This window comes from Microtus pennsylvanicus, chromosome 8 (assembly GCF_037038515.1).
Source record: "Microtus pennsylvanicus isolate mMicPen1 chromosome 8, mMicPen1.hap1, whole genome shotgun sequence".
Lineage (NCBI taxonomy): Eukaryota > Metazoa > Chordata > Mammalia > Rodentia > Cricetidae > Microtus > Microtus pennsylvanicus.
Genome location: NC_134586.1, coordinates 103,814,795 through 103,829,510, shown reverse-complemented (window position 1 = coordinate 103,829,510; position 14,716 = coordinate 103,814,795). Strand labels below are relative to the sequence as shown.

Below are 14,716 nucleotides of genomic sequence, written 5' to 3'. Positions count from 1 at the left end.
TAGTGCTTTGGACTTTACTGTCATTTTCCTATAAAGAAAATGTTAAATGTACTGAATACAAATCATGGCATTATCTCCTTACATACTGACTTTCAAAACTGTTACTTCTTGGAACAGATTACCCATTAGGAAAACCGGGAGGGAATGTTGTGATCACTGAATAAATGTGTTGATGATGTGCTGTCTGGTCCTGTCCACCCCCACCCCCAGCTCTTTCTAGGCATTGGCATTTCCAAGCTTGCTTCTTCTGAGATAAGCCTTTTTACCTTCTTGGGACTCCTCTATCCTAACCCTGTGGTCGGCCTTTGTTATTACCGCACCAAACCGGGATAATCTTATCAATTATAAGTACACATCAAACCAAGGAAAAAGAACAACTTGATGACATCATTTCCCAAATTCCTTTGGATATCTAGGTTTCATGGTGTTCTGTTTAATGTTTTAATAGCTACTATAAGTTTTTAAAAGGCCAAAAGGGAAAAAAAATTAGAGGTTTGACTGAAAAAGGAGCCAAGATCTCCAAGTCTCGTAGACTCATTATATTATCAGTAACTTGATGTCTTTGTATGATGGGGAATACTTATTAAGGTTTCATGTTGTCTGCCCCCATCTGCAGACAAACACAAACTGGCTATAGATATGTAGGTAACTGTGTTTCATTTTATAGAGATTAAATGTCTTTTGGGTACTGATAATACTGAAAAAAATGTCATATGCTTAGCTCACTGAAAAGCTGTTTCTGGAGAGAGGTTTTGGCTCACCCACTTCAGACCCAAGCATGTTTGTCTCAAAGTTTCCTCCAGAGATTCTGTTCTGGGTCAGGTTGGCCCCTTGACTCTGTGACAGGGAAGAGAACAGAACAGCCCAAGAAAAAGGCACTGTATGCTTAAGAACAGCTAAGAATTAAACTACTTTCAGATCAAGGTCACCATTATTGATCTCAAGACATACAGGTGCCTATAATAATGGGATGCATATACATGGAAAGGACAAAAGGAACTCTCTGTCTAAAGCCTTTCAAAAACCTCCAGCATCACAGTCAGCTAAATTCTCTTGGGTGCTATAAACATCAATTTATCCCACATGCTGTAGAAATTATAAAAACTACCTTATATTTTCTCTGAGGTTTACTTGGAAACTTACAATCCTAAAGGTTTATCCGTATGTACACAGGCAATATTAAGGAAGAGGGGTAGTGACATCAGGACTGGAAATCTAGGTAGCTGATCTACAGAAAGGAAACTACCAGGAGAAGGCACTGGGGGCCACAGTTGCTGGGAACACCACCTCCAAGGTTGCAAAGTGCTGCACATGGTGCAGATAAAACCCAGAAAACCAGAACTCAAAGGCTTTGTGTTTATGTTGACTTGAATATATACAACAGTTTATAGAGAAGACCAAAGACAGACAAGTTCATGGAATGGGAGGGCAGAGAGAAGAGGAGCGGAGAGGGAGAGGGAGGCAACCTTCCACAGGTGTCAGAAGCAAAGTAAGGGCACAAAGAAGCCTTAGTTCCATTGGGCTGTATTTGGGCAGCCTTTGGGGATCGTGACAATGGCGTTGACAGCCCACTTACCTCTATTCCTATTTCAAATCCTCCACCAAGGCCAGCAATCCCAATGGCTGAAGGTGCAGACCATTCTAACAAAAACAGATAAAAACATTGTAACATAAAACATCTGTCATATGAAGAAAAATATTTTTTCAAAGGCTCATACATCTTGTACTTTAAAATCTTTTAAAACTTAAAGGTTTTTTAAAAAGATATTAAGTATTAATCAAGATTGTCATAGTCACAAATTCATGTGTCACATGCTTTTCCTAATAAATCACATTAAACTAAATTGTGACCCTAGTATGCACTTAACATATACAATATCTGATAATTTACTACTATCAATATTTTTAAAACTTAACTGCTGAGCTTTGGGTCACAATTGTATCATAGACAGAAGTGATCAAGAGTCAAGAGTTTGTCTCAATCACTACCAGAGATGGGTCACACAACTCTACTGTGTGGCCGTGACTACTGGTTTCAGCTCCTCCGTGCACAAGAAGTTTCCTTTATAACTGTAAACTAAGCACAGAAATTTGACTTGGAATTTTAGGATTGGTGTGTACTTACTTTTCCTGTAAAGAAACAAATCTAGAAAAACAATTTTTATTTTGGTATTAAGAGTGTTTATAAATGACACTTCTTCTGTGCTGACCTTCCTTTGCAAGGGAGCACATCCTAGGCAAGCATTAATTATGGATACGTGTAGAATTAACCTGCCAGTGTTTGAAGAGTTTTGATTATAGGATCCAGTTCCTGAAACTCCCAAAGCTGCTTTCCATGCCTATGCTGAGAAATGCCTACCTTCCAGACCTCTTCTCTGGGATCAGGAACTTGCCTGCCTTATTGGGGCAGCCTTTCAGCTAGTCTCTGCAGGTGTATAGCAGCTGTTCTGGAAGATGGGGCAAAGAAATTCGCTTCTGAAAATAATAGAAAACCGGAGTGCGGTTGGGAGCAGGGGTGGCGAGGTTGGTAGAGGCAGACCCTCACTTTTCAGCGACTAAGCTGTCTTGGCAGTGGATAGCAGACAAATCTGCAGAGCCGTCCTGTGGAGACTAGTCCTCCTCTAACAGGAACCCTCTCGGAAGGTGCCAAATCTGTGTTTGGTGTCACTGCTGAGATGTCTACCCTTGAGCATTTGGGCAATATGTCAAAAAAAAAAAGAGCTTCATATTTTCCAATTTTTAAATATTTAAGATTTTATTATTTTAAAATGTGACAATTAAAAAAAACAAATTAACTGAAGTGGTTAAGGCCTTTTATTAAAGAGCCAGCAAAAGCAAAGTGGCTGTTGGCCACAGCACTGGAGTTACGATGAACCCTAAGACCCAAGGCCACCCTGAGCTATGAAAATAGCTACGACTGTTGGAAGAGAACCCCACTGTCTCTGCAGAAACAATGCCTCCAACCCAGGGACATGTTTACCAATACCTGCGCTTACACCTGAAAGTATAATTGACTGCTGTTAAAACAGTTACTGATAGAACAATGTGTTCCCTTACATGAGGAGCAGCACAGGTTGAGCTGAAAGGCACCTTCGTTGGTTCTGACATGTAACTAAGTGTATATATCTATAGATAGATAGATAGATAGATAGATAGATAGATAGATAGATAGATAGATAGATAGATAGATAGATAGAACACAAGCATTGGTTCTTAGGATTCTTAGCAAATGCATTTTGGATTTGTCTCTGACAAATCAAACAACAGCTTTTAGCCTAGAAAGCAATGTTATAACATGGTTCTGCTAGGAGGAGAGGGGCAGTTCTTCAAACGTCACTGTCTTCCAGAGAAGCAAAGAAGTTTACAGATTACTTTCATAAACAGAAGAAACTGGCTTTCCCACAAAATTGAGGAGCAAGAGCTCACATTCAACAAGAAAAATGTGTGTAGTATGTTCAAGGGAGTGTTCCATGGAAAGCCTACAAAATGTGATGGAACATAGTCAGATACACCTTGAGTACCATCTAGTAATAATCATAGGCTAGATTTTCTGCTTGCTTCCTGACATGCACTACACGTTTCAAGAAGAAGCATATGGCGGATTCGCAGGACATGCTCTCTGTGAGAGCATCCTCAACAGATGCAGAGCACGGAAGATTGAAAGTCTCCACCAGTACCAACTTACTTCCATCTGGAAGACGCGCCAGGACAATCCCACTGCCTCCCCTGGCTGTCACCAGGAATCCAGCTTTAATCACAGACAACACTGCAAGTCCTTTTGCTTTTGCAATCACGTGGGCTGCAAACAAACAAAATAGCAATGACTGAGGGGTCGCTGGCAACTGAGCTTTGATATTAGAGCTATATAACTGAATTATTTTTTTTTCGGTTGTTGGAGACAGGGTTTCTCTGTGGCTTTGGAGCCTGTCCTAGAGCTAGCTCTTGTAGACCAGGCTGGCCTCGAACTCAGAGATCCGCCTGCCTCTGCCTCCCGAGTGCTGGGATTAAAGGCGTGTGCCACCACTGCCCAGCTGAATTCATTATTAATAAGAAATTTTGGATTTGACAACAAAATTAAATGATACGTCGTTCCAAAAGATTTTCCCTTTAAACTCATGATCTGTTTGAACTACTACTTTATACTGAAACTCTAATTCTCCTTACAATACCAGTTTGTTCCCATTTCAGAGTTCACTTAAAATGAGAGCTATAACTGCAGGTATCCACCAAAGCCACAGCATCACCCGTATTCACTCTGCTTAGTGGCAAGGGGAGATCTGAGTTTGGTGAGCGACATCCGCACATGTGTGGACATAGGAGTTAAAGCCGCACCCTCAGCACCTGCTGTGTATCATTTCAGAGTTAACGCTACTGTTGATGATGGCTTTGGACAAAAATAACAGCGTCACTCAGGAGAACAGGAAGCCATTTATGGAATTCATCAGAAGTACAGACCAAATTCTCTTTGGTGCCTTTTGCTTACACACATAAAAGATATTGCTATTGTAAATACAATTTCCCTATTTGTGAAAAAAAAATTGTGAAGTGCTTTAAAAAGCTTAAATCATAGAAATTTACCTGAGAGGTTAACTAGTAGTTTTGAAAATCTGTTTGCAAATTCTCCCCAAATTGAATGTTAAAAAGCTGAAGAGAGCAGAGACTCCAGGGTTTAGGCTGGCACCTCGAAGCAAAGTGAGGGAGGATTTTTCTGTTGACTGGCACTTTGTCTGCCTACCGGAAGAGCACAGTGCTGTCCCTCTGAGGGCTGAGATGAGGGTGGTCTAAATGTCTGCTTGTTTTCGTAGGACAGCTATGGAGAGATGCTAAGCAATGTGGAAGACAAGCATATTTAGAAATTTACCTACCAGGAATAATCTTATCAGGTCCATTTCTGGAAGTTATTTCTGTGAATTCTCTTAATATCTTGGCAGCCTTCTTTGCTTCTGATTTCAGATTAGAAGGTATAGGGTTATTCACTGAAAGATAAAAAATAATACTGCAGTAGGGGAAAAAATCTAAGTCCGAATGTATTTCAGCTTCATTCTTCTCTCATATGATTAAGTATTTAAAGTGCAAAAGTTACCAAAGAGAATGATTTCGAGGCCTCATTTATTGATTAGCTCATCTCTGTTTCCTTAAGTTGTGAAACCTTGCAGACACTAACATCAAACACTCAAACTCTTGCCAATTATGGAAATATCGAATCTTGGGATCCTAGATGAACACTGACTAGCCTTTTCTTCTTACTAAATATCTTCTCCGCATAATTACATCGCCTTAGTGTTAATAAAAAATTGAATTTGAGGATGAGCAAAAGATACACTTCACAATTGTCTTTAATACATATAAAATTTGATACAGTTTGGCTTTTCTTATCAGAAATTTTGGGGATGGTTGGCTGTCACAAGTAAAACACAGAAATTGAGTTAGTATGTCCAGCAATATATTCCTTCTCTTATACAACATTTTATATTCCCAGTGCAGATGTGTTTTTGTCATAATAGGATGCATGCAACTCTTGAACTCCATAGCATGTTGGAGAAGGTAGGCTGTATGTTTGTGTTTTCACATATAAAGCTTGCCTGAACATCAGAGTGCAGAGGCGTGCCACTAGAGGCTAGGTGGTGGTGGCACACACCTTTAATCGCAGTTCTTGGGAGTCCCACGCCTTTAATCCCAGCACTAGGGAGGTGGAGACAGGAAGGAATATGGCTGGGCAGAGAGAGGAATATAACGAGGGAAAAGGCAAAAGCTTAGGGCAGTTTGAGGTTTGGTGGAGACAGAGGGAGTCTGGAGATGTGGTCTGAGGACAGGATCTCCCCTTTGGTCTGGGCAATAGAGGTAAAAAAAATGCTCTAGTGACTGATGCTCTGCCCCTCAGATTTTTAGCACTAACCCCATATCTGACTCTGGGTTTTTATTATTAATACTAATTAGAATTGGTGCTAGAGTGGACCATTCTCTTGTCTCTGGATGAGCAAACCTAAGCATGGACAAAGTCCAGGTGAGCTCACCAGCAGTGGTCCTCATCTGATTGTCTGTGGTCATCACGTATTTCAGATGGGAAACGTTGAGGACATCCATACCACCATTTCACCTGGTGATGGAAACACACTAAAAACAGAAGGAATGACCAAGTAATACAGGGGAGGGAAAGACTCTCATTTAGCAAAGTATAGAGCTGTCAAATTAAACAGTATGGATGCACTTTGGCAGCTGGTGTGTTTGAAATATGTAATTTATTTTAAAAGTGGGAACTGAACTAGAGCCATGGCAGAGTCTTGCTTGTTTTCCTTGGAAGCTAACAATTTGCTTCTTTGTGGCCCAACACAGGAGCATCAGTAAGGATAAAGTTATGGGAAACTCCATCCCCAAAACCGTCAATGGTACTTTTGGGTAGAGAGGTACATCCTCAGTTTACAAAAGCAAAATGAACTGTATATCCTGTGTGCTGTACTCCTTTTCCGTCTCAACAGTATGCATGGCATTCTGCATTTTATTACCTAGTTTTATTTCAGAGTATTTAAATATTGCTTCTCAAATTTACCTGTCCTGTTGATGAAGTTCGTACAATAGTCCCATCTCCTTTAAACACTTCTAGTTTGCCCATCTGTAGCATCAAACTGATTTCTCTCTATCAGTTTTGTCTGTATCTGAATTTCACATAAGTGAAAGTCACAAGAGTCCAACCTTTCCTAACTACCTTATTTGATACACCATACAATAAGTGGGAATCATATATTGGGCAGAGATCAGAGATTCGTCTTTTTGTCTCCTGCCAGGCTGTATTCTTACATGTGAGAACATAATTTAGTCCTCCATATTTTCTGAAACAGTTATGTTGTTTCCAGCTTGGGGCTAATCCAAACTAAACTGCTATATATATTCCTATGATGGTCTGTTGTGCAGAAATGCTTTATTGCTTTTGGGGGCCAATTATATTCACACTACCAAACCACGACCAGTGTGTGAGGGCCAATGCGGGATTAAAGCTGAAGTAGTGCTTCTTTTACAAAGCGTGTTAAGAATTGAAATGGTATCTTGGTGGATTTTCCCTTTGATGAGTATGTAGTGTCCTTTCCCATCTCTTTTGATTAGGTTTGAAGTCCATTTTATCAGATACTAAGATGCCTTTATTAGCTTGCTTCCTAGGTCCATTTGCTTGGAATAACTTTTCCATCCTTTTACCCTGAGGTGATATCTATCCTTGTTAAGATGTGCTTCTTGGATGCAGAAGAAAAATGGATCCTGTTTTACTGCCCATTTTGTTAGTCTGAGTCTTCTCATAGGGGAATTAAGAGCGTTGATGTTGAGAGATATCAAAGATCAGATTATTGATTCCTGTTTGTTTGTTTATTTATTTATTTGTGTGTGTGTGCATGCTTCCATTTCTTGATTTTACTGTTTTGAAATTCTTTATTTCCTGTATTTTCTTGGGTACCGTTAACCTATTTAGGTTTGAGTTTTCCTTTTAGCATTTTATGTAGGGTTGGATTTGTAGATAAATATTGCTTAAGTTTGGTTTCATCATGGAATATCTTATTTTCTCCAAAGTTTTCTGGTTATAGTAGTCTGGGCTGACATCTATGGTCTCTTAGAGTCTGCAGGACACCTGTCCAGGCCCTTCTGGCTTATAAGAGTTTTCATTGAGAAGGCAAGTGTAATTCTAATAGGTCTGCCTTTATATTACTTAGTCGTTTTTTTCAGCTTTTAATATTCTTTCTTCATTCTGTACATTTAGCGTTTTGATTATTATGTGCTGAGGGGGCTTTTTTTTCTGGTCCAGGCTATATGGTGTTCAGTATGCTTCTTGTATCTTTACAGGCATCTCCTTCTTTAGGTTAGGAATATTTTCTTCTATGATTTTGTTGAGAATATTTTCTGGGTCTTTGAGCTAGGTTTCTTCTCCTTTTTGTATTCCTATTAATTCTTTCATCATGTCTCAGATTTTCTGGATGTTTTGTTTCCAGAATTTTTTAGATTTAACATTTCCTTTGACCAATGTATCCATTTCTTCTATTGTGTCTTCAGTGCCTGAGATTCTCTATTCTATCTCTTGGATTATGTTGGTGAAATCTGCTTCTGTGGTTCCTGCTTGAGTTTCTAAATTTTTCATTTCCAGATTCCCCTCAGTTTTAGGTTTTCTTTACTGATTCCAGTTCCACTTTCAGGTGTAAGTAGAGGTTTCTCTCCTGCCTGCTAATTCCTGAAGAGCCATTCTGAGGCTTAATGTTAATTACAAACTGTTCGACCTATTAGCTCAGGCTTATTATTAACTAGCTCTTACAACTTAAATTAACCCATTTCTATTATTTCATATTTTTCCACAAGGCTCATGGCTTGTTACCTCACATCTCACTTCTCCAGGTGGCTGCTGGCATTTCCCCACTCCACCTTCTTTCTCCTTCTATCCCTGCTTAGATTTCCAGCCTGGCTCTATTTTGCCTGGCTACTAGTCAAATCAGCTTCTATATTAACCAGTGGTAAGAAAACATATTCACAGCAGACAGAGCGGCATCCCACATTATTCAGGCCTTGAACAGTTTTATTCATCTCCTTCCATGGTTTGTTTTCATAAATTTTGTTAAGGGATTTATTCATTTCATCTTTAAGGATCTCTATCATATTCATAAAGGTTGTGCCTCAGCTATGTTGGAATACTCAGGGCCTGCCATGGCAGGGTTGCTAATCTCTAGTGGAGACATATTCTCTGGCCATTATTGTGTTTTTACAGGGGCAAATAAGCATCTGGGATTGGGAAGACTGTAATTCAAGGTGCTGATATCTGTCCTCTTCTTTGTTGGATGGGGGCTTTGCTCCTTGGTTTTTGTTTCTTCTCTGTTTCTTAGCAGAGAGTATAGTGGCAGTGTTGCCTGCTATGAAATTTTTCTGGGGTCCTAATAGGTGTGGCCACTGGGGTTCTAGATAAACTGTGTTTCTGAGTATTGGGAGCTGACACTTAGGAATGGAGATGGACTGGGTGAGTAGATGAGGGGGTCAACAGAAAGGCAGAAAGCAGGGTGTTCCACCAGGATCTGTTTAGTCATCTGGGAATGGGGACAGAGTGAGGAGAAGCAATAGCAGACGGTCTGGTACAGGGTTAAGGATAAGACTGGGGATTGGCTTTAAAGGAAGCGGTGAAGATCTGTTCTTAGCCCGCTTGCTTCCCTGGTCATAGTGGCCTGCAGGTTCCCAGAGAAGGATTTTTGAGGTTGGGGGTTGGGGCAAAGCAATGGGTGGGGGAGGGGGAGTTTGGAGGGGAAGATCTGTGTGAGCCATTGGAGATGAGGACAGTGGGGAAGGGAGGCTGCAGCAGGTATTTTCCTGCAGAGCTGGGGATGAGGCTGAGAGATTGTATTTGGAGGAGCAGAGGGAAAGGAGAAGATTCGCAGTTAGCCTACCTGGTACCCTGGTCAGAGTGCTTATTTCTATTTGTTATGGTTCTGTTAAAAAAACATATTGCCCATTTAAAAATGTGTATTGTCTTGTTTTTGTAAATTATCCTTACATATAATGAATATCTAACACCCAAATATAAATATGTATTTGTGTATATAAACACATACATACCTCGAATATTTATTAAAATGATTCGTCTGACCATTTTTTCAGTGGCATCATCTTAAACCACAGGGCATCATTTCCTATAATACACTTAAAATTTCCTCCTCTATTTTTGCTTCTCCAATTCCAGATCTATTTGTTTATCTGATTTTTTTTCCCAAATGTGTCACTGAGGGTTTGGTCCTTTTCTCTCAGCCCATACCACCCCTTGTCTCTTTCTGCATGTGGCTGATATTCCTTCAAGTTCACAATCTCATTTTTCTTTCAGATATGCCTTTTAAGCAACAATGAACTCTTTCCTCAAAATGCTATGCCTTCAGCTTCAGCTATTCTGCTTGCTTCTCTCCTCTGCATGTCTTTCCTGGTGACATTCATGCCATCTTTTGAGTCCTTGAGTTCATTGGACATCCCTGCCTGTATTTGCATCATCACCGTCATTTCAAGTCCACCTTGACTGCCTTCTCCAGGTTCCAGGTTCCATCTTCCTGTTCAGTCACTTCTAGTAGTTTGATGAGTGCTAGACACCCTGACAGTGGCAATTTATGAACGGAACGTTATGCTGTGCTCTAAGTTCCTTCGTGTTGGGTGGCTGGGTAGCTTCAGGCTCTGCCATGTCCTGGCTGACTTCCTTCCGAAACAGTGTTTGATTCCATTTTGAATGCATGAGCCAGGACGACACTTCAGTAACACATCTGAACATGTAGATACCATTAACTTCCCAGAACCAACAACAAGGCAGACTGATAAACTATTCGTGCAAAGTAAGAAGTACCGTCTATGAGCTGACTGGCGTAGATTGGGAACACGTGGATGAAACACATTAAAGCAGCTCAGAAAAGCAGGCTCCTGACCTTAAGAATGCATCAGACCAATAAAGGATTCAACACCCTCATCTGGATAAAATAAAAGCTGAGGCATCTAATACCAGTAACGCCCATTGTCCTGTCTGTCTGGGTGTGGGTGTGAGTTCACGCGGAGTCGTTGAAACTCAGAGACACCTTGAGAATGAATTTAGCCTTTAGCGGTCACAGGGGTCTCCAGTCTTAGTAGACTGAAGACAAGATCACTCTCCTAAATCGGGTACCCCCAGAGGCTATTGTTGAATGAATTCCCACAACAACCCATAATACAGCAGAATCCATCTGCTTATTATCTGACCATTTGGTGAACACACACAGGAAAGATGGGTGAAAATCTCCTGTTTCCAGAGCTTCAGCTTAGCACATTCGCTTCTATGGGAGTTCCAATCAAGCCTCCTTGCTGTCAGTTCCCAACTTAAACAGACCTGCACCGTGGAGACAAGCCTTGGACTGACCTCTGCCTTGAACCTGCTAAGCTCTGTGTATCTCTAGATGCTCTTCAAATACATTGGTTAACGCGCTAGTTAGTTTTAACTTTCAACTTGACACAACCTAGAATCACTTGGGAAGACAGTGTTAAAGAGGAATTGTCTAGATCAGGGCACGTCTGAGAGGAACTGTCTTAACTAGGCTATTATGGGTGGCACTATTCCCCAGGTGGAGGCTCCTGAACAGTAAGAGAGGAGAAAGCTATGGGAAAATAAGTCAGCAAGATTTCATGCATTTGTTTTGCTCTGCTCTTGACTACAGATACGATGTGGCCAACTGCTTCAACCACTGTGACTTCTCTGCTACAGCAGATTGCAACATGGAATTGTAAGCAGAAAAGAGACTTTTTCTCCCCTAAGATGTCTTGCATCAGGGTGGGTTGCTTTAGGATATATCTGGTTCCAGGGAGGGTTTCAGCAAGTCAGCTGAATTATAAAAGTACCTGGGATTCTGTGAAAGTTTCTGTAAGATCATATTGCCTGATCAGTTACAGGCAGTAAATTCCTATCAGAAAGAACACGTGTGAACTGAAAGTTTGGATAGAGATCCTAGTTCCTGTACTCAGCTTCAAATCTTGAGCCTCTCACGTTTCCGTTTTGCTGTAATGACAACAGAGCATGGTCATGGACATCCTGTCAACGGTTCTGTTGAGTGACTGCAATATCTCCTCAACCTCACATCACAATCGGGATCTGAATACCCAGAAAAGCCGCTCAATTCCAAAGCCAAGCAAACTAAAAGGTTTTTGTTTCTGAAGAGAAAAGTGAATACAGAATTTCAAGCCAAGAAAGTAAATTTATTTCAGAAGCAACCAAAATATTTGAATATTTTTGAATTTTCAAATGTCAAATTATTGATACATTAAGGAGAGCTTTTTAAAAGTTGGGAGGAGCTGGGCGGTGGTAGCGCACGCCTTTAATCCCTGCACTCGGGAGGCAGAGGCAGGCAGATCTCTGTGAGTTCGAGGCCAACCTGGTCTACAAGAACTAGTTCCAGGACAGGAACCAAAAAAAGCTATGGAGAAACCCTGTCTCGAAAATCCAAAAATAAAAAAATAAAATAAAAAATAAAAATAAACGTTGGGAGGAAAATTTTGCTTTGTTAACCTTATAGCTTCAGTGAACTTAAGATCTGGAAGTCATTTTACATACTGACAATTTATTAATAACTCAGGCTAGGGGCCAAAAAATGTCATTCATATCTTACTCTGAATAAATTTCCACTGGAGTAACAAAGCTGATCACTACTTCTAAACTAGAACCAGGGTCAAGACAAAAAACCCGGAGATCAAGGTCCACTCCTTCTTTTCCTATTAGAGTATGAGATCATAAATTAATATCACCAACAACCAACTCTCAAAAAACATCAACGCTCTCAAACAAATAAAAACAAACATCAACAGAATATAAAAACAGTCCATATAGGAAAGGGATATCTAGAAGTGGCTTTCTAAATTTTCATTCTGTATTAATCCATGTCTTAAAACCAAAGGACTAAGAGCACAATTAGGTTTATATAGTATTCAGAACAGTTGATAAAACAGTCCTAAAAACAAGTCAAATATCTCAAGAGACTCTGAAGGGCTGCCTTTCTTGCGGAGCACAGCTTTAAAACACTGATGTTGACATCTTCCACCTTTGTTTCGAGATCAATGCAATCTTTCCGAGGCTTGAGTTTTAACTGCCTATTTTGTCTTAAGGACACCAAGTTTGTCAAATCAGTAATTGAGAACCTCTGTTCCTGTCAGACCATGAACCTCCTTCAGTAAATTTTACTGCTTTTCCCTCTCCCATACCTGGTTGTGGATGGGAATAGAGCTGGGAGCAACAGACAGAGAATCTTTGCCTTCTACCTGCTGCCCAGAGAAATTCAGGGACTTGTTGACTTAGGGCAGGATCATAGATACATGCTTATCTGTCATTTGTAAAAAATGGAAAAAAATTAATTTGTTTTAGACCTTAGACAAGAATCCTATCATTTCCCACCACATTTGCAAATCAGTGAACAGACGAGGACCTATGGCTCTCAGCACTCACAGGATGCAAACTTTACCTTTAACTACTATCAGCTTTTTATTTTGAAACACTAAATACTTATTTTTTTTAATAGGGAGAAATCAGAGAATAAAAATAAAAAGAATAAATGTATCTTAGTTTTTTTTTTAACTTTTTTTAAAGTCAAAAAAGTCGAAGAGTAGTATTGACTCATTTCACAGAAACTGAACAGAGAGACCCAATAACAATTAAGATGCCATAGACATGATGGAAGCTACTACTTACTCCACTTGAACCTCTAACAGAGCAATTTACAAACCGCCAGATGCTACTATGGCATTTCAATAACAGGCCACAGAGTAGAATAAAACAGCACCTTAAAACCAGCCCTGCTAGTCTCTAAACTTTGTGTGCAGCTTTACTGACTCAGTAATCAAAACATTTCCTCATAGCTCATGGAAGTACCTGAGCCACAGAACCTGTTCGCTTGATAAACACAGAGCAGGGCAGGGCATTCCTGTGGGTAAAGGTGGTTTCTCAAGTTTTTCTTCCCTGCTCTGCCTTAGCGGGGCAGTGGGTAGCATAGTGAAGACGGCACATTTCACAGTTGAGATAACTGCTCAGAGCTCGAAAAAGGAACATACAGGCACTACACTCAAAGGCGCAGCACCCGGGGCACTCTCCACCCCACCCCCCTTATCAGGGCGTTGCAGAACCAGTGGCCCTGTGGGAAAGACCTGAGACTTCTGGAAGCCCCAAACCCGTGTGAGACCCTTGCCTGAGGGAATATCCCTTCCCAGAGACCCCGTTTTCACAAAAGCCCTACACAAATCTCGGTTCTGCATCGAAGGGGCAGCTCTTCCCATCTGTGTCACGTACACAGGATGCCGTTTCTCAAAACAATTTGAAACCCGAAGGTGGTAAAATATCAGCTACCAGAGAAATAACAAAATGAAAATCAGTCTTCAAAACTGGAAATGCAGGAGGCGTTGTTCGGTAAAGGGGCTGACAACGACTGTGGTTCATTCACAGTCAACCAAAACCTTCACGACCGAGAGTGTAGGAACTAATCTTGAGTTCTGAGGATTTGCCAAAGGATCCGTGGAGTGTGAACTTGGTGCGTGCGCACAGACAACCCAGGGACTTGCCTGCTTCGTTGCCTTTCACAAAGCCCTTTGTAAGAGTGACCACAGTATCGACTTGCCCCAGCCGCTCAGACCCGTACTCACTGATGCCCGCCGCTCCGCACGACGCCGGAGCTCCTCACAGCAGCCCAGGAAGAGGAAGGGTTCTCCTCGGCCAGCCTAGCCCGCAGGACCCGCCCAACGGGCACACACCTGACCCAGGTGAGGGAGTAGGTGTACGCCCTGCTGCTGCCAATGCGATCCCAGTCCTAGAACCTTGCTCAGAACGTAGCCCAATCGCGTCCACCTGCCTCATTCCTCTGGCACCTTCTAAACCACCCCCTCTTTTTAATCGGGAGAACCCATTGCTTGTGCAGCGGCGCCGCCTTGGGTCGGTGGTCCAACGGGGGGGAGGAGGGGTCCCTTGCCGGAAGGGCGGTACCTCCGAGCAAAGGAGCGCCGCCCAGGGAGGGTCCGCAAACCACTCTGCTAGAGCTCATTGGCCGCCCTGGCATGTCCTAATCCGCCCTGCACAACACCGTGCCATTGACCTTCTCTGCGTTCACTCCGCCCCCTGTCCCTAGGCGTGGGACCACAACCCAGCCCAGATAAAACTCCAGACCCTGGGGCTAGCCCCACCCACCAACCCCGCCCATCGACACGCCCACAAGGCCACGCCCACCAT

At 41.7% G+C, this 14,716-nt stretch overlaps 1 protein-coding gene across 2 annotated transcripts in view; it reads right to left on the bottom strand.

The window, feature by feature from the left end:
* Nucleotides 1-14,679, bottom strand: part of Sh3yl1 (SH3 and SYLF domain containing 1) — a 37,904-nt gene extending 23,225 nt beyond the window's left edge. Inside the window, exons 1-4 of one of the 2 annotated variants that reach the window (XM_075984179.1) lie at nucleotides 14,137-14,679; nucleotides 4,866-4,976; nucleotides 3,686-3,799; nucleotides 1,577-1,641 (exon numbers count right to left, since the gene is read on the bottom strand). In XM_075984179.1, coding sequence (XP_075840294.1) covers nucleotides 1,577-1,641; nucleotides 3,686-3,799; nucleotides 4,866-4,976; nucleotide 14,137 — 291 coding nt within the window. In that variant the 5' untranslated portion in view covers nucleotides 14,138-14,679. Of the gene's footprint in view, nucleotides 1-1,576; nucleotides 1,642-3,685; nucleotides 3,800-4,865; nucleotides 4,977-6,014; nucleotides 6,115-14,136 lie in introns of those variants that run through there. The other variant, XM_075984178.1, reaches the window with a different exon arrangement.
* Between the last annotated feature and the right edge of the window lie 37 nt (nucleotides 14,680-14,716).